The 19,053-nt window shown below is 42.8% G+C and overlaps 1 protein-coding gene across 1 annotated transcript in view; it reads right to left on the reverse strand.

Moving 5' to 3' along the window:
- PTPRM (protein tyrosine phosphatase, receptor type M) overlaps positions 1-19,053 on the reverse strand; it is a 509,160-nt gene that overhangs the window by 362,456 nt on the left and 127,651 nt on the right. The window contains exon 7 of the mRNA XM_015406598.1: positions 4,914-5,207. Within this exon, the coding sequence (XP_015262084.1) occupies positions 4,914-5,207 (294 nt within the window). The remainder of the gene's footprint in view (positions 1-4,913; positions 5,208-19,053) is intronic.

The raw sequence follows: 19,053 nt of genomic DNA on the forward strand, positions 1-19,053 counted from the left end.
AAAAAATACATTTTCATTTCAGTGCTATCTTTCTACTACTCTTCCAGTATCTAGTGGTTCAATATCCCCTTCTCACCAAATGCAAAAAAGGAGGAGTTAGATAAGTCAGTCTCACTGATGTTTTTCTTTTAATAAAGTAGAAACTATGTTCCCATACAGGGGTACCCTTGCAGTCACAATCCAGACTACCTAAACTATAATGATGAGTATGCTAATTGGATGAAATCACCCCCCCAAGCAGGTTTGTAGCTTGAGAGGTGCTGCTGGACCTAGGCTTCCTCTTGCATAAACAAGTGGCAGTGGTGGACAGAGGTACCTTTCACCAGCTTTGTCTGGTGAGCCAGCTATGGTCCTTCCAGGGCAGGAAAGATCTTGCTACAATGGAGCATGCCCTGACGGCAACACCTGTGCGGGCTCACATTAGGCATGTGCTCTGCCAACTGCATTGGTTGCCAGTTGAGTACTGGATTCGCTTCAAGGTGCTGGTTTTGGCCTTCAAAGCCTTATATGGCCTGGAGCCAACATATCTTCCCATATACGCCTCGAAGAGTGTTACGCTCGAAAGATCAACACCTCCTGGTTGTCCCTGGCCCAAAGGATGCCCGTCTTGCCTCAACCAGGGCCAGGGCTTTCTCTATCCTGGCCCAAGCCTGGTGGAACATGCTCCCTATTGAGATCAGGGCCCTGCAGGATCTTCTTAAATTCCACAGGGCCTGCAAGATGGAGATGTTCTACCAGACATTCGGTTGAGGTGGGAGCCCATCTATGGCCTCCCTGAAGTTGCTGACACCCATTTGTCACCTGCTTACTGACCATCGACAACTGGCCTTTAACTCATTGTACCATCAGGGCAGAATTTTATAGACAAATGCTCTTCCAAGCTGTACCCATTGTTTTGTTATAACGTTTTATTGTGTTTTAATATTTAATGTTTTAAACTGAAATTGTATTTATTTCAATGATGTTACCCGCCCTGAGCCCGCTCACGGGATGGGCAAGATATAAATGTAAATAATAAATAAATACAAATAAATATATCTAGATCAGATTACTGCAATGCACTCTACATGGGGGCTGCCCTTGAAGATTGTCCAGAAGCTGGAGCTGGTACAAAATGGTGCAGCCAGAGTTTTGACTGGAGTGGGTAGGGACTAGATCACTCCAGTCTTGCTCCATCTACACTAGCTCCCGATTTGCTTCCAGGTTCAATTGAAGATGCTGGGATTCAACATTAAAGCCCTCTATGGCTTGGGGCAAGCATACCCTTAATCTTCTCACATATGAATTTATCCATCCACTCATCATCTTTAGAGGTCTGGCTTCAGGTGCCCCTGCCACCTGCGGCCAGATGGGTGATAACCCAAGGAAGGGCATTCTCTCTTTTGCCATTGAAACTCATGAACTCCCTCCCCAGGGAGATTTGTCTGCTTCTCTCTATCCTTGTCTTCCATCAGCAGGTAAATACTTTTTTGTTTTGTTCGGCATACCCACAATAACTTTCATGGGCCCTCCTCCCTTGTTTTGGTGCAATGTGTCTGTGTGTTTATATGTTTTTATTGCATTACTTTATATGTACTTTATGTTAAATGCTGTTTTAATTTGAAATGTTTTAATGTTTACCACCTTGGGACTGTATTTGGGTGGAAAGGTGGCAGAGAAATGCTATGCTATAAATAAATAAATTAATAAGTAAGTAAGTCCTGGAGAAACTAAGAATATTTCACTGTCAATAAGGACTATGCCATGACATGAAAGTTATGAAAGTTTTGTGGAAGACTGAGATACAATATTGTTCAAGTAGCCTATATTAAAATGTAGAAAAACAACAACCCTAAATGCACAATCCTCTAGTTTATAATCTTTTATACCAAAGAATGTAAAGTACTTTCATAATGTGTGTGAAAACAGTTAGAATTTTGCAGCTGCCTTTGGAGAATAGCCTTTATTTTCTTTGCATTCTAATTATAGATACATTTATTTATCAGTGCTGGGCTGTTCCAACAGAATGGAATCTCATTGTGCTGGGCAAAAACATACTTCAAGCATTTCAGAGAACTAAAATCACTAAAAATCCAGTATGTTGCTTTGAGACTCAGAGTGGTCTGCTTTTTCTTAAGGGAACAAGCTTATAGCATACAATTATCGCTGCAATTTAAAAGGTGCAGTGATTCTTCTCTTCAAGTACTCCCCTTTCTCTTAATTCTACAGTGCATTATTTGAGAACTGCATCATTTCAATGCTAAGCAGCTGTACCGGTTTATGTTTAGTTTTAGCAACTTGCAATCCACTTATGGTGACCTCGTAGGGTTTTCTGTTGGCAGAGTTTAAATATGCAAAGGAAGTGAAGCACTGACTGTTTAGAGAAAAATAAGTAGGTTTATTAAAGAAGAATGAACTGTTATAGAGCATAGGAGAGGACCTTAAACTAACTAGTCTAACTGCTGTAAAAGGAACAAAGAGCAACAGGAAGCTCTACAGGAGCAGGAAGTCTCCAGAAGTCTCCAGAAGAGCCAATCAGGAGACAGCAAGGACATGATTTGAAAAAGTGGGAAGTCCCTGAGCCCGCTTGCGGGAAGGGCAGGCTATAAATCTAATAATAAATTTAAAAAAATAAATAGTAGTGGGAAGTCCATCTCCATGCCAAAGATCAAATCCAGTGTGTGGCCTGCTTGACGTGTGGGACCTAATACAATCTGGGAAAGTCCTAGTGCTGCCATGGAGAACACGAGGTCTGAAGTCTGCAGAGAGGCAGCAGTGTCAGAATGGACACTGAAGTCCCCCAGTACAATCAGTCTCAGAAACTCCAAGGCCCAGCCCGCTACCGCCTCCAGCAGGCTCAGTAGGCTATCCATTAGGGCGCTAGGTGGTCAGTACATCAGATAGACATCCAAACTCTTCTCAGTGTCCCACACCAGGCATACGCAGTCAATACCAGTGATCTTTGGAACAGAGAGTGCCCTGAAGGAAATATCCTCTTGGATGAGTATAGCCGCCGCCACCCATCCCTCAGTTCAGGACCGATGGAGGACTGAGAAACCTGGTGGGGGTCAGCTCTTTTAAGGTGACCATTTTGCCCACCCTTGTCCCGGTCTCAGTCACGCATGTCAGGTCCACATCACGTGCTGCAATATAATTTTGCAGTGTCGCGATCTTGTTATTAATGGCCCCGGCATTGCACAGCAGCAATGTATACACAGAAAGTGTCAAGAGTACTGGGTGGTTTTTGTTTCTAGCTTTCAGTCAGGAGGCTAAAGGAAAGAGAAAGTCTCTGAAATAACTTGACTGTGCACTCATGCACATGACTGCAAAACGTGGTTTGAATTGTATTAACCTATAATTGGCTCGGATCCACTTCTGCTAATGAAAGGAAGGGGAAATTTCCACCAGTTCCCTCTTCAAGTCTTCTGCAGTAATCCTTGGCTGTTTCTGAGGATCCTCTGACCTCATCAGCACCTGCTTGTTGGGGACTGCAGACTACTGCAGTAGGAAAACCATTTCCTGCAAGGAGAACTCTATTTGAGATTTGTTGGATACATAGTTCAGATTGTTGGGTCAGTCATATTGCAGCCCATCAAATTCCTCAGCAAGATAAGGTAAAGTGGGAATAGAACAGTTAGCCACTAGTCTGTCCGTTCCTGCTATATGTAGCTCTGTTTTTGTGTAATGGTGACCTAAAAGTGATCTAAAGCAGCCTGACCTGAATAGCTCGGGATAACTTGATTTTGTCAGAACTTGGAAGCTAAGCAGAGCCGGCCTCACGGGGTCGCCGTAAGTCGGCTGTGACTTGACAGCACTTAGGCGTCAAGCAGCACACAGGGCATACAATAGCCATCTGTTCTCTTTTGTGGATGGTGGATGTGGCTTTACACGAGCCATGACGTGGGTACCAGAAGACTAGACATACAAACTACAACAAAGAACAAATTACAACAGTATAATGATCCCAAGAAATTTGAAGAGTATACTGTATATACAACAAATATGTATTTTTAAAGTCATACTATATTTGAGCAAACAAATAAAAGATTTGAACAATTGACAATACAGATGAAGAATCTTACAATCAGCATGTCCTAGCAAAGTTAAGACTTTTAACTTCTAATTGATTTCAGCAGCGGAGTTAGGCTTAATTCTAATTGAAATCAGTGTCTTAAAATGTCTTAAAAATGCTTATTTGTAGCATGACCATGCATGCGGCAGTCAGGTCTCAAGGTTACTGATTACCAATTCTAATGCTTTAAACCAAAAACCATCCTATGTTTTAAAAATATACTGCCCTGACTTGGATAGTCCAGGAAAGCCCAATCTCGTCAGATCTCGGAACCTCAGCAGGGCTGACCCTGGCAAGCACTTGGATGGGAGACCTCCAAGAAATACCAGGGCTCGGGACGCAGAGGCAGGCAATAGTAAGCCACCTCTCTGAAATGTCCAAGCCCCACTAGGGGTCACCAGAAGTCAACCATGATTTCCAGGTACACACACACACCATACATATATGGTATACTATGTAGTGTTCTAGGGGCCACGGTGGCTCAGAGGTTAAGACGCTGAGCTGCAGACTGGAAGATCGGTAGCTCTGCAGTTTGAGACCTGAGTGCTGCATGATGGAGTGAGCTCCTGTCTGTGGCACCAGCTCCTGCCAACCTAGCAGTTCGAAAGCAAGAAATTGCAAGTAGATAAATAGGTACCACTTTGGTGGGAAGGTTCCATGTGCCTCAGCATTTAGTCATGCCGGCCACATAACCACAGAAATGTCTTTGGACAGCGCTGGCTCTTCAGCTTGGAAACGGAGATAAGCACCGCCCCCTAGAGTTGGATTCGACTAGCTTTCAAGCAAGGGAAACCTTTACCTTTATGTAGTGTTACCCCAGGAATGAGTAGTAAAGTTATCTGTTTTAAACAAGATTACTCACCAGCACATTTTGTTCTTGTTTTAAGAGCTGGACCAGGAGATCCAGTGCCTCCTTCACCTGGTCTAGTGAGCAGCACACTAATTTCATATTCGGTGTCAGGATCCAGATGTCCAATTTTATAGCTTGTGGAGTCAACAGGTTGTATGTCATACCAGCTTCCACTTGAAGTGCGATATTCTACTTCTCTTTCTATAATGGGTCCATCTCCATTGATAGAATTTGCATTCAACTGTATCCATAAGTAGGTTGCACCAACAGAGGACAGCTGAGGTGGCGCAATAGGGACAGGTGGCTCTGAAACAATAATAATTGTAATTAAAACACTAGTTCCAATGTAACAGTTACCAATACTTTTGTAAGATTTTAGCTTTCTTTTAAAAAATCCCAATTTGAATATTTATGTTACACACTATATTTGTAAACGGGGTAACAGTACTATGACTATTAACTTCTGTCTTTTTTTCCCTTCAGGTTTCAAGATACAGGACAATACCACACCAGATTTACAGGTAAATTTATTTTACAGATACAGATTTTCTTCACTGGGGTTTTGGTTTATCCATGGTCCTGTTTGTTCTCAAAGAGCTATTTCTCATTTTCTTTCTTTTCTCCTTTCTGTTTGGCGTGCAGCACTGTAAGATAGCAAATCCTTGAATCCTCAGTCCACACCATCAGGATCCAGAGACAGTGGAGCTGATAGCTGTCTTTGGCTGTATCTCATGGCCCAGTCATTAAACTGCACTGATGTTCACCTGGCCTTCCCTGACCTCAAACGAGCTCCTCAGGGCCAAACTAGACATTATAATTTACACGAAGTTATCACTGTAGTGGCAAGTTCTCACTGGCAATTACATACTGTAGTGCCACGGCCAGGCAGTACCACCCCAGGCCTCAGCCACTCTATTGCCAACCCAGCAGCAGGTTGGGCTGGAGGACTGACAGGCAGGGCACTCTGATTAAGGTTAACAAAATCAGGAGGCAAGTTCTTCTTGCTCCTTATCCACGATAGGCTGCCACCAGACCTGCTTCGTCGAGGACAGGTCAACCTTGCATCCTTTAGGTCTTTGAGCACAAACCCAAACTCTCTCCAGAGTCGGGAGTTCCACACAATTACTATTGGTAGGGCCACAAAGGCTAGAAAAAGCCTTCTGCAAACCCCCAGACTGAAACACACCACACCGGTATGTAACTAAACATTTTATTTTTGAGGTGCAAGGCAATACCAGCACACTGTGCATAAAACAAAAAAGATTTTTAATATCTCTAGCTAGTTACTTTGGATATCATCATACCAGTGTCCACAGCATTTCTTGCAGCATAAAGAAACAGTCTGCTTTCAGCAGTCCAGCAAGGCCGATCACAAATCTCAATCCCTCTAGCAGAGGTTCAGGGTTTCACCCCAATGGAAAAACATTAGCACCCAGTAGCATACCCAGCTCCAGGTCTAACGTTTGACAAATAAGGTAAGAAAAGCCTTCATTTTTAACCACTTCTTGGAACACCTGGTCACAGGCAACAATTGGACCTTGCAACCAGATTCACCTGAGCCCGATCCTGGTCAGAGAGTCTGACATGCAAATGAATATGGGGCAGAGGTTATTGAAGGTGGGGCTGATTGAGATCCACATGCTCCTCAGGTGCCTGATTCATATCAGTACTGTAGTGATGGGGGTTGAGGGGCTCTTGCTCTCCCCCCTCACTATTGTTTTCCAACTCCAAATAGCACCGGGGGTCCTTATTTGGATACTATTCAGAGTTGGGGAAATGGCTCAGGTGAAGGCAGGGGCCCCTCCTTACCTTGTGCTCTGGTCATGAGGTGACTCAGGCTGCCACAGTGCTTCTAAACAGAATTACCACCAAGAACTTGCACCTGCAATACATCTGTGAGTCCCCATGCTGAACTTGTGTAGCATGTAATGTTTAGTTTGGCCCTCAGCATTCTAATGATATGTCTATATTGTTTGCTTATCTCACTCATAGTCTGAGAATGTCCCTGACTTATTCCTAATTTTGGCACACGTTGCTATGGAACACTCAAACAATCTCACTAGTGGGGAACTGCCATCCCTAAGGAGGCAATAAAGGTCAAGAAGCATCAGGTATTTAGGAACCAAATTCCACACATTTATTTGTACTAGCCAAACCTCTACCCGGTGTAACAAAGATTGTATCCCGGTTGGTTCCCCATCAACCAAAAGCAGTCCTCCCCAAATTAAAAGTGTTAAATAGCTTTGAAATCACATGCTTTCCGAACTTAACCTCTCAAACTGGTCAGCATATATCCAAGGTATCTAGTCTGGCCATCAATCAGGATATGCAGTTTTATAAAATAAGATACTTAGATTATCTGCTTCTTGAAAATCATGGTAACATTTCCATTTATTCTTGTGGTTTAATTACTAACTTGCCACTTTATATATAGTTTGTAGTTTATGTGCAGTTGTAGTTTAGGTAACATTTTCCACTTTACTTGTAATAATTTAATTTAAGAGCATAAAAGGACTTTACTTTTAAAATTCAGTAAGATATACTTAATTTATGCATTAGATTCATTATTATATAATATTTTATACTTCATACTATATTTTTACTCATCTCTTATCCTTAGTAGCTATATCCTCAGTTTAGGACTACTGTTAATGATGGCACTTAGATGGTAAATGTCATACAGAAAATGTACAGCTAACTGTAATCCTGTACACGGACCTAAGGATCACACATTTATATTCTCTTTTAACCAGTATGCACTTAAGGTGCATAGACTTTTAAGTGATCTCAGCCCGGACATTACAGAGAAGGTGGCTAAGTTTCTCTCCTTGGCTTTAAAGCTGCGTCTAAGGTTCTTTTAGACTTTTATATGTGTGCTTTCAACTGGTTTTAAAATGTATAAATGGTACTGATATTTTATGCCAATAAAGGCTGACTTGACTTGACTTGAAATAGCTTTGAATAAATTGTTTAGAAGCCTGAACAAAAAGAAGGTATCTAGTCTGGCCATCAATCAGTATATGTTATAAAATAAGATACTTAGATTATCTGCCTCTTGAAAATCATGGTAAAATTTCCATTTATTCTTGTGGTTTAATTACTAACTTGCCACTTTATATATAGTTTGTATTTTATGTGCAGTTGTAGTTTAGGTAACATTTTCCACTTTACTTGTAATAATTTAATTTAAGAGCAATTACACTCAAATATGAAGTGCTCGTAAGGACTGTTGAACTGCCATTCAAAATTCAAGCTCAGGACTGAGGCTACAAGAGGTTAGTGTTTACACCAATTCATTTTAGCTCTTACAGGTATTTGAAATAGACTTGACCTTAATGGTTTTTCATCCCTAAGGGTATTTTCTGATTTCCAAACTATGGGGTCCAGGCAAAGCATTGCTTGTTTTGGTCTAGAGTAGGATCTTAGTTACATAATATGAAACTAGGGATAAGTAAATACTGCATCGAGCACAGCAAATTCAGAGCTGAACTTGCAAAACTGGCCTTACTAAGTGGAAACTTCTGTTAGCAGTATTTACAAGGAAAGTGTGAAAACTCTGTGATGATGAACCCTGGAGCAGTATTTCACACATGCAAATTAAGAGATTCTATAACGGCCACAATGTGAAGATGGACTGAGACTATAAAGTGGGTTTATTCATGCACCAGCTTCCCATGCAAACTGGCCTTTTTGCCACACAGCTTTCTCCTTCTGCCACATGCTTCTGTTAGGATTGTTGGTGTTGTCGGGTACGGCTGATTTCAAATTTGTAAGCCCTTTTTTTTTAACCTGAAAATCTGGTTTGAGTTCTCCCTTCTGCTGATCCCCTAATTATTTATCTTTGTCCCATTTTCTGTTTCCTCACACCATTTTTTCATGAATGTTCTTTTCACATCGTTATGTAGAAATGATGTGCACTGTGCATATAAAATGTATAAATTGTGTATTAAATTATACATCCATAATACAAACTAATGTATAAAGCCAATAGTAAAAAGTAAAGAATGAGACCTTAAGGTTTAAACTTAAACAATTTTGACCAGTATGATATAGTAGAAGGCACAATCAATTTGGATTAGAAAGAAGTTTGAATCTGCACTTACAAATTTACTAACTCTCACTCCAACCCATCTCATAAAATTTACTCCAAGGACAGAATGAATTGATCCTGTGTATAAGCCCTAACCTGGATAGCCCAGGCTAGCTTGATCATGTCAGATCTCTGAAACTAAGCAGGATTGTCCCTGGGTAGTTTTTGGATGGGAGATCTCCAAGGATTACCAAGGTTGTGACGCTGAGGCAGGCAATGGCAAATCACCTCTGAATGTCTCTTGTCTTTAAAACCCACAAAATTAAAAAAACTACTTTGAGTAGCCAGAGGTAAATGTGGGGTACACGTATGATATATAACTCAAGTCAATGAAAATAAAGATTAATTTCAAATGATTCAATTAATAGAGATTACTATAGAAATCTGTCCAGACAGTAAATTCCCAGGTGAGTGCTGTTACATATACAACTAACAATGTAATATTAATTGAATGAAAGGCAAACAAATTTCACCTTGGTATGCAAGGTATATCCCTACAGTGAGCACCCTCATCAAACCACACTAACTTTTCATGACAGCTTTGCATGTTTACCCATAATCATAAAAAAAGAAGATTCAGGCTGCGATCATATGCACCTTAAGATCCAACATGCCTGTGAATGCATGATCAGACATGGGGCATGATCAGACAGCAACATCTGGGAAAGTTCCCAAAGTCATTGGCAACCCGTGCTGCTCTGCCACAGAAGTGGAGGTAAAAGACACTGGGGAAAGTCCAGCTCTAACTGGTTCCGATGGGCCATGGATGGACTTTCCGCTGTCTGATCACTCAAGCACGCTCTCATGCTGTTGGGATGGTCTGATCATTCCGTCCCAACTGGGTGCCGTTCCCCCCCCCCACTGAGCAGTATGTGCATAAACACACACTCCATGGGGAACCCTCAGTCCAGAGGTGCGATTCCTTGTTTATGCACATGGGAAACAAAGGATGTGTGATCTTGCAACTGCAAGTCAAATTCCTCTGGAAGAAATAGGCTAGCTTCCCCTCCGCACCAACTGGAATGTGTGACCGCAACTTCACAGCAGTTTATCTAATCATTTGAAGAGCTATTGTAGAAAACTGAATTGAATCAGTCTCTGGCATGGATGATGAAAGTGTAATCTAAATCACACCATTTCAGAATTAAATAATTCTAGGTTCTGCCTACCTCCTATTAACAAAAGTTAGTTGTCAGTTTAAGTTTTTACTGACAAGATGATTTCCCCTCTTTCAGGTAAGATTTCACTGCATGTTAGCAGCTCTGGGCCATTTTTGTTAAAGTCAGAAGACTCTGGAACAGGGATGGGCACAAACCAGCGCACTAAACAAAATTTGTGACAAACTTGGGCCAGTTAAAGGGTCGTAAGGTGATGTTTGTGGAAGCCTTGCATCACAAAGATTTCCCAGAAAACCCAGTGTTGATCAATCAAATTCCAAGACAATGGTGGGGGTGGAATTATCTCCAGCCTTGGAAACACCAATATGGACCCTCCAAAGCCTGAAAGGCACTGCTGGCTGCCAATAACTGAGCTCCTATTCAGCTCTATGGGATCTGAAAACTATATAATTTTCAAGCTGCAGCCCAACCCTCCTTTATTGAGTTTTGGAGTGAGTTGGAGAAGAGTGGAATAGAAAGAGACAGAAGAAAGTTGATCAGCTTTGCTATGCAGGGGATTGCTCTTTGCTCCATGTGTGCCACTCAACCGTTCTGCTCACGTTGAGCTGTGGGGCTTTACTTCTGATGTGGGTTCCTCTGAACTGTATTTCTACCCCCATCCTTTTTTTAAAAATCCGTTCTCTGGGCTGGGATGTGTTTGCTGGGCCAGGGCTCTGTGTACCAACCAGCCTTTCTGTTGTGGGGCTTTGCTTCTGTTGTGGGTTCCTCTGAAGACAGCCCACATTTATACACAGCCCACCTCTCCTTTTTTTAACCAACTCTCTGGGCTGCGGATTGGGTTTTTGGTGGGCCAGGACTCTGTGCACCACCCAGCCTTTTTGCTAGCAGGGCTTCGCTTCGGCTGTGGTCCTGGCTATGGATACTGTTCTGAATTGCCTCAAAATGTACTCACTTGTAGGATATGAGTTGGAAGTGAGAAGACGATGCTGCTACTCTGAACTCTACACATTGCTCAGAAATTGAGTGCACAACAACTGTTTGGTATTCTGCTGCGGGTCAGAGACTTCAGCCATGCACTTACCAAACAAAGGCATCTGTGATGCCATAATTTAGTAAATTTCAGTATAAAATCACCCTTATGAATAAGGCAGAAATAAAACTCCTGTTAATGAATGTCCAGGAAAACTATTAAAATGTCCCCCTATGTGCTTTTCTGTGTTGCCTTTCTTACTGTCAAATTTGTAACCGTTTGTTTGTCCTATGCACATGGTATGTATATTTGCAGAGTGACTATTCTAAAAATGAATTTTTAAAAAAGGACACAGTAGGAGATCACTGAGATAGCACTGTAACCACTGGACAACGCCCACCTTTTCCTGGGTGTAGCCCAGCCCAGGGGCATGGCTAGGGGGTTCCCAGGGGTTCCCATCCCCCCCTAAATTTTTAGGGAGCCCCTTCCTAAACCCCACATGGCTCCACATCCATAGATAGTGACAATGGCCTGTGATGTCACTGGCTCCTTCTTATGATGTCACTGGGCCCTGGTTCTTTTAAGGACCTAGCATAGCAATGCTTCTGGCCCAGCCCCACCCCACCCCAGAAATTAGAATGTCTATGCCCCTGTCCGACATGTAAGCAGATACAGACCCAGAATGGGTTTATGACAATCATCACTCATAGAAATGAGCAGATCAAATATGGGATGATTTTTCTTTGCGAAATTAAATACATGGGATAGGCCACAGCACTAATACTGAAACTTTTAGAAACAAAACTGTATGCATAGATAGCATAAGGAACAGAACTTTGGGTTCATAGAGAGTGAAATGGGATTTTTTTTCACCACAATAAAATCTCTCCTGGGAGTATTTAGGAGCATGTCTTCCATCAAAATGCAAACAAAAACAAATCTGCTCCCAGGTTAGGTTTATTCTCTTCTGTCTAACTTTTGCCAGAAACGAGGCTATCAAACCTTTATTTACATGAACAATCTCAATTTAATTGCACTAGTACCAGCATCTGGCTCTATAAAATATATAATTTGATCCAATCATGTGGATATTTCAGGAATGAAACTCTATATCAGATATGTTTGTACACAGATGCTGTATGTAAAATTAGCACTTTGTTGAGTAATTATTAAGTTTCAGTATGGGCTGAAAAATTACAAGATATGACCAAGTTTGATTAATTTTTTTGAAAAAACTCTTGTCCACTATAGAGATACAAGTGGGGACCTGCAAGAAACTTGTGGGGAGGGGGCATTCCCTTACCTTTGCCTTCTTCTCTCTTCCTTATCTTCCTTTTTCTTTCTCTCCCCAAGCCACCCCCCCCTTCTTTTTCTTTCCAACCCTCTACTAAGCCAATCCTTCCTTCTTTGTCTTTCTCTCTCTCTCCCAAACCAATACCCCCCCATCTTTTCCTTTCTCTCCCCCAAGCCAATCCCTTCATTCTCCCTCCCTCTTTTTCCCTACATTTGATTCTGGCAGTGGTGGCAGTGCCTGGGAGCTGCTCCAAGCCTGGAGCAGCTACCAGTGGTGGCCAGGTCCAGAGCAACTCCTGGTGTCTGCCGCAGCCAGGCCCGGAGTCTCTCCCAGAATTCCCTGCTGTTGTGGCTTTGCCCGGAGCCTCTGCTGGTGTTCTGCACTGCCACAGCTGGGCCTGGAGCCTCTCCCAGCATTCCCTACCACCATGGCGAGGCCGGGAGTGGCTCCCAGTGTTTCCTGCTGCTGCAGCTGAGCCTGAAGCCTCTCCTGGCATTCCCTGCTGGTTTGACTGGGACTAAAGTGGCTCCCAGCATTTCCTGCCCCTGCAGCTTGGCCTGGATCGGCTCCACAAGAGCAGCAGGTCCTCAATGGTAAGTTGCATTGTCTGTGCATGCACATACAACGCTTTTTATTTTGGGGGGGATTTAAAACCCCCTCAATGTTTTTTTTTAAGTTTTCAGATTTTTCTGCATACGTAAAGGGTCACACAAGTCTGCAGAAAAACTTGTTTGGGGTAAACATGCCCCCTATCCGCGGATTTAAATATCTACACATAGGGGACTATTGAGAATTTGATAAATAGATAGTACAATGAAGTGCTCTTCAATCTTTGTCATTGTATTTGTGGTAGGAGACAGAGGAAGACATCCCTTACTATTACTACATGCTTCACAGTTTTATTTATGAATCCTTTTGAAATAAAGATTTCTAAAGCAATTTGTCTAAGACTCAAAGCAGTAGTCCAACCAATGGAAACTGGTGTTCTTCTGGCCAATAGCAAATGAGATTTCTTGCATAGTGGCAATGCTCTTGCACCGTGACATCTGCAAAGCAATAACAGATACTTCGAAAAATATTGTGCATTATACTCGTGACTAGTCAGAAAGTCCGTTGTAAAAGCAAGACAATGAGCTCTAAAAAGATGTGAGGCGTAGGTTACAGGCCTGTCTCCGGCCAGTGCATATCCAGGAGTGTGAAGGCGCCTTTACACAGCCCCTCACAGGGAAAGCACTCAGATGTGTAATATTGGCGTGGATGAAAGTTAATGCTGGAATAATATTTTGTTAGTAGTGGAGGTGCCACAAGTCTCCTATTCATCCTGCAGTTGTGGAATGGGGCACATAGAGTACTCTTGAGCAGTGTTCCCTCTAAGCTGAGTTAGTGTGAGCTAGCTCACAGTTGTTTAGGCTCAAGCTCACACATTTTTGTCTTAGGCCAGGAAAGATTGCTCCAGAGCAATCTAACTTATGCAGTACCCAAGTTGCTCGCTCACAACTTTAAAAAAAAAGTCTTCTGTGGGCAGGACTCCACAACGCAGGCAGCCAATGCAGCCAGCACCTTCTGAGTGGCAGTTCAGGCAGCCAATGGATTTTGGCATGCATAGAACGTTGCAATTTGAAGATACTTTTATATATAAGGAAAGATGCTTGCCACTGAGCATCTTGATATAGGACTGTTTTTACTCTGTAAAATAGCTTTGTGTGTATTTCATTGTCTCTCACCTAGTAAATGTTATTTTCATATTTAACTGTTATTCTGTTGACATGTTTTGCTATGGCCAAACAAACTGATACAAAGGTGTTATTTTAAAACACGTATACTTAAGCACTTACTCTTTCAACAATTCTGACTTCATAATTATATGTATTTAGTATTATCATAAACCTTTTCATGGTTTTCAAAAACTTATTTTCCCTTTAATTTCGCAATACCTGCTGTGTTAGAAAGATCTTTGCACCTTCAATGCTATTTTAGGTGCTAAATCTTTCATTTGACAAGGAGAAGACATAAATGCCATGATCAGTACAGATGGTTGCCCTCTCATGCCCTTACTTAAAAACCTAACAAAACTCCTTCTGGCCAGTCTGACACCTAGGTTTACCTGGTACGAACTCAATAAGCAGTTTGAACTCTGCAATAATCTGGTATCTTCTCAGACAGGATCATTCTCTTCTCATAAATCTAATCTATGTTTCAGATGATCACTACCAGAAAAACAACGTTAATTCTATGAAGTATATGTAAAAATACTTATATACTTCCCCAAATATGTTTAATCAATTTGCCTTACTGTTTTCCTTCTCTACAGTGTTTTATTACTTGTATGTCAGTTGTTGGAAAAGAGGTACTGGTTTGGTTTCCTACTTTGTTTTGCTTTTTTTAACAGTACATGGGTTATATGATAACTCCAATTCTATTTCTTGAGTTGGATAAAATGACATTTCTATTCAGTTCCTTGACAAACACAGAACAGGATGTTGTATACTGTAAATATACAGAATGACAAATTATTGGAGATACTCTGTCTTGCTTATCAGAATCAATATTTAGGTAAAAATTTAAATATTAGTTTTAACATTTTGACTACAAGTCATATAACATGTTCATCAAATTTCTGATTGACCAGCTTTCATACAGTTGTATTGAGACTAAACAGGTCATACAATAACATATCTTTTCTTTTTTTTCCAAACTTGACAAAATGAATGTATGAATGAACACACTTGTTTAAATTGGGATGTATTCAACCATCCCAATCAGGTAAGGGTGCCATATTCTGTAAGCACTTGTTGTGTTCCATCAATGGGGATGGGCACAAACTAGGAAAATGTGGTTCAGTTCATGGTTTGTGGCAAGACAACCATCACAAACTTTTAGGTGTCAAATTAACCAGTTCAGTTTGTGAAGTTTGTGACCTGGTAGCATGGCTCCCTGGCATGCTAGAGACATCAAACTTACAAGGGTCTTTAGCTGACTCTTCTCTACCTGCCCTCCAAGTTTGGTGAGGATTGGATTTATGGAATCCGAGTTACGGCCCCCCAAAGAAGGTGCCCCTAGGAAAGTGCTTTCTGGGGAAATGACAGGCTCAGGTTCAGGAGGTCCTCCCTCCAAGTATCTCCTCTGCTCTTGTCAGTTTCAAATTACTCTTGTCAGTTTCAAGAGGGTTCCTTCCCTTTGCTGGTGTTCCTTTGTGTTTCCATTTTCTTGCACAGAGCTTGCAGAATCCTCCCCCCAGCTTAGATTTCTTATGACAGTGTGCTTTGAGATTGATCAAGGTTTTCCAAGGAAAGGTTGTTACTGAGCTTTTGTATGGTTCCTAGTACAATCTAAGCTCCTATGAACAAACTTCGGAGTCCCATGATGTATTCCAAAAGCCCTTCTCTGACTAGAGGCTGAGCCGATCTCCTTGGAGGCACATATATGGCTACACACATTCATCCACTGGCTAAAACTCATCTTCAATCCAGTGGGTCTAGTACCCTTGATCTTTGCTGACAGCCACTACTCAACCTAGCTAAGAGCAGCTGAGGGAAACTCCAGGAGCATGGCCTTTCCCCCAAGTTTTACTGCATCTTGGGTATCAAAAAACAAAAGAAACAATTAAATAGAGGTTCTGGGATAATGACCTATAATCAGACACGGCTCTGATATAGAAATATCCAGTTATTTTGCAACACACCAAATGTTTTTAACCAGCAGATTGCATCCCTTGAGATCTTAAAATATCAGAGAATGTTTACCCTGGCATGCTTTAATGCTCTACCTTCAGCCCTTCTGGGAGGCAGATACCATCATGTCCCACTACCTCAATGGCTTTGCCCTTGTCATACAGGGAAAGTAGAATCTGTTGAGCATGTTCTGCTACACTGCCCATTCTATAATGACATCTGACAATTCAGTGTACTGCTCCAATTCTCTCAACTATACCGGGAAGATCTGAACAACTTTATGTCTCTCTCCTCCTTGCTGACTCCTCCCAGGAGTTAACTTACAAAGTTGCCAAATTTTGCCATAACCAAATGGCTCGCTGAATCCCAGTAATTTTGTTTATCTGTTCAAGGAGGGTATTACGTTCTTTGTCCCACCTCTTAATTTGTGTTCATTGTCTTGTGCTTGTCACATTGCATGTGTTTTCCCTTTTATTATTTGCTGATTCTTGGAGGTGAACTTGTACCGAAATAAAGTTTTATTTGGATTTGGACATGAGATCGAGTCCTTTTAAGCTTGCATAGCCATGGTAGTACTGGATTGTGCTGAGCATTTTGTACACTGAACTGGTTGTACTGAGCTTGAAAAAACTGTCCACCCCTTCAGTTTGTACTGCAGGGATTCTGTGGTTTGACATTAATCCTCTTTTTCTTGCATTGCTGCAGTTACAGGATTTGATGGAACAGCTCAGAAACAAGCCAGTGACACCAACTCACAGGGAAATTTCTGCCCCCCCCCTTTGGAGTTTGATAAACATCTTGATTGAGCAGAGACTGTCTGGAAATGTATCCACTCATGAACCCCAACCAGCCTCCACAAACAGCTTCAAAGTTTGTGGGAAATTTGTGCTGGTTGACCTATCATGAACTTGACTTCGCAAAGCACGGACCCGCCAAAATTCATCACAAACTTTAGTTTGTGAGCCAGTCTGTGCCCATCTCTATCCATCAACACAAGGGTCCTGTCAACTTAAGAGCCTCTTGCATTGGCAGGATACACTTTGAACTCGTGGAAAGTGCCTTGTGTTGAAAGAGTGCACTGCCTTTAGCTGAGCATGGTGGTTGAATACAACCTATTTACTCAGCATGGTACTATTCCTAAACTGAGACTACTATTCCTGAAGACTACACATACATTCCTGCAACAGTAAACAAAGTGATGGTAAAAATGTGGGGATTTATTTATTTGATTAGTTAGATTTAGATTCTGTCCCAAACCTGTTTAATGTTAGCAAAGTGTTTCCATTGTGTGCTTTTTAAGACAAAGAAGCAGTGTTGTTTTTAATACCCTGCTTTTCTCTACCCTAAGGAGATTCAAAGCAGCTTACAATTGCCTTCCCCTCCTCTTCCACAACAACCCTAGTTCCCCGGGATCAGAGTCCACCACTCTTAACCACTACACTAGGCTAGCTAAATACCCTGGAATTTATATAGCTATGAGCATATGGACAAACTTTATAAGCAGGGCTATTTTTGGGCAGGAACGCACAGGAACGGAGTTCCGGCTGGCTCCCGAATCGGCCACACCCGGCAGGAACTCATTAGCATAACATGCCACACCCAACAGCAGAAACTCATTAGGATTGGCTACATTAGGGGTGTGTGGCCTAACATGCAAAGGAGTTCCTGCTACAAAAAAATACCTGGGTTTTGACAACAAACAAGGTAAACAGAATAAGAAGCAAAAGGTGGGTGTGGCTGGATGACCAGATGTCTGGTAACATGGGGTGTGTGGCCTAATATGCTAATGAGCTGTGCTGTCAGGTGTGTGGCCTAATATGCTAATGAGGTTCTGCTGTTGGGTGTGGCCTATTATGCTAATGAGTTCCGACTGGGCTTTTTCTACAAAAAAAAGCCCTGTTTATAAGTATGTGTTAGTTAGGGAGGAGAGGCAGGAAAGGTTCTGACAGGAGGCAATCGTCTCAACATAGGCTACAGAAGAAACTAAATCTAGGTAGCAATGTCTGGCCACCAAATTCCGGTGCTCGTGGGGAGGGGAAGGTATGGCGGTGGGTCCAGGCGGAACATCAAGGGAAGGATGCGGAGAAACAGATCCACTCGGCGTCCTTCCAGCCTGCGACTCATCCCAAGCGTAGTCGGCAGTGGGGCCAGGATTAATAACCCCCCTCCGACATTGGTGTTGTGCAACGCCAGGTCCATTAACAACAAGACTACAGTCCTTCAGGACTTTATATTGGAACAATGGGTTGACCTGGCGTGCTTGACTGAGACCTGGGTGCGGGATGGGGAGACTGTGGCTCTCTCCCAGCTGGCCCCACCAGGGTTCTCGGTCCTTCACCAATCACGGACTCGGGGGCAGGGGGGAGGAGTGGCTATTTTCATTCGGGAGGTTTACTCCTTTAGGGCACTCCCTGCCGTGGAGATCACGGGCTTGGAGTGTGTTGGCCTGAGGCTGGAGGCTGCGGAGAGTTTGGCGATCTGGCTGGTGTACCGACCGCCTAACGCACCGGCCAGTAGCCTGTCGTCCCTATTGGAGGCCGTATCAGGCTGGGCATTGGAGCACCCAAGGCTGTTAGTCATTGGTGATTTCAATGTCCATGCTGAGGACACGACCTCTAGTCGGGCTACGGACCTAGTGTCATCCATTGCGGCACTGGGACTCTCCCAACTTGTAACGGCCCCCACGCACCAGGCTGGTCACACGCTCAACTTGATCTTCGCGGCTGGGTTGACGGTGGACCGAATTACTGCTGATGCGGTACCATGGTCAGACCACCATGCCCTGAAGGCTCGTCTGAATGTTCCACCCCAACTCTGTTTAGGCGGCGAGCAGATTTTGGCTCGCCCAAGGAGCCAAATGGACCCAATGCGATTTCAGATGGCTCTTCGGGATCCGAGGCCCCCTGGCGGATCATTGGATGAGCTTGTGGAGGACTGGCACGGCCGACTCTCTGCAGCCATCGACGATATCGCTCCCAGGCGCCCTCTCCATACTCGCTCTAGGCTGGC

The sequence above is a fragment of the Gekko japonicus genome, unplaced genomic scaffold (assembly GCF_001447785.1).
Source record: "Gekko japonicus isolate JY-2015 unplaced genomic scaffold, Gekko_japonicus_V1.1 scaffold138, whole genome shotgun sequence".
NCBI classification, from domain to species: Eukaryota; Metazoa; Chordata; class Lepidosauria; order Squamata; family Gekkonidae; genus Gekko; species Gekko japonicus.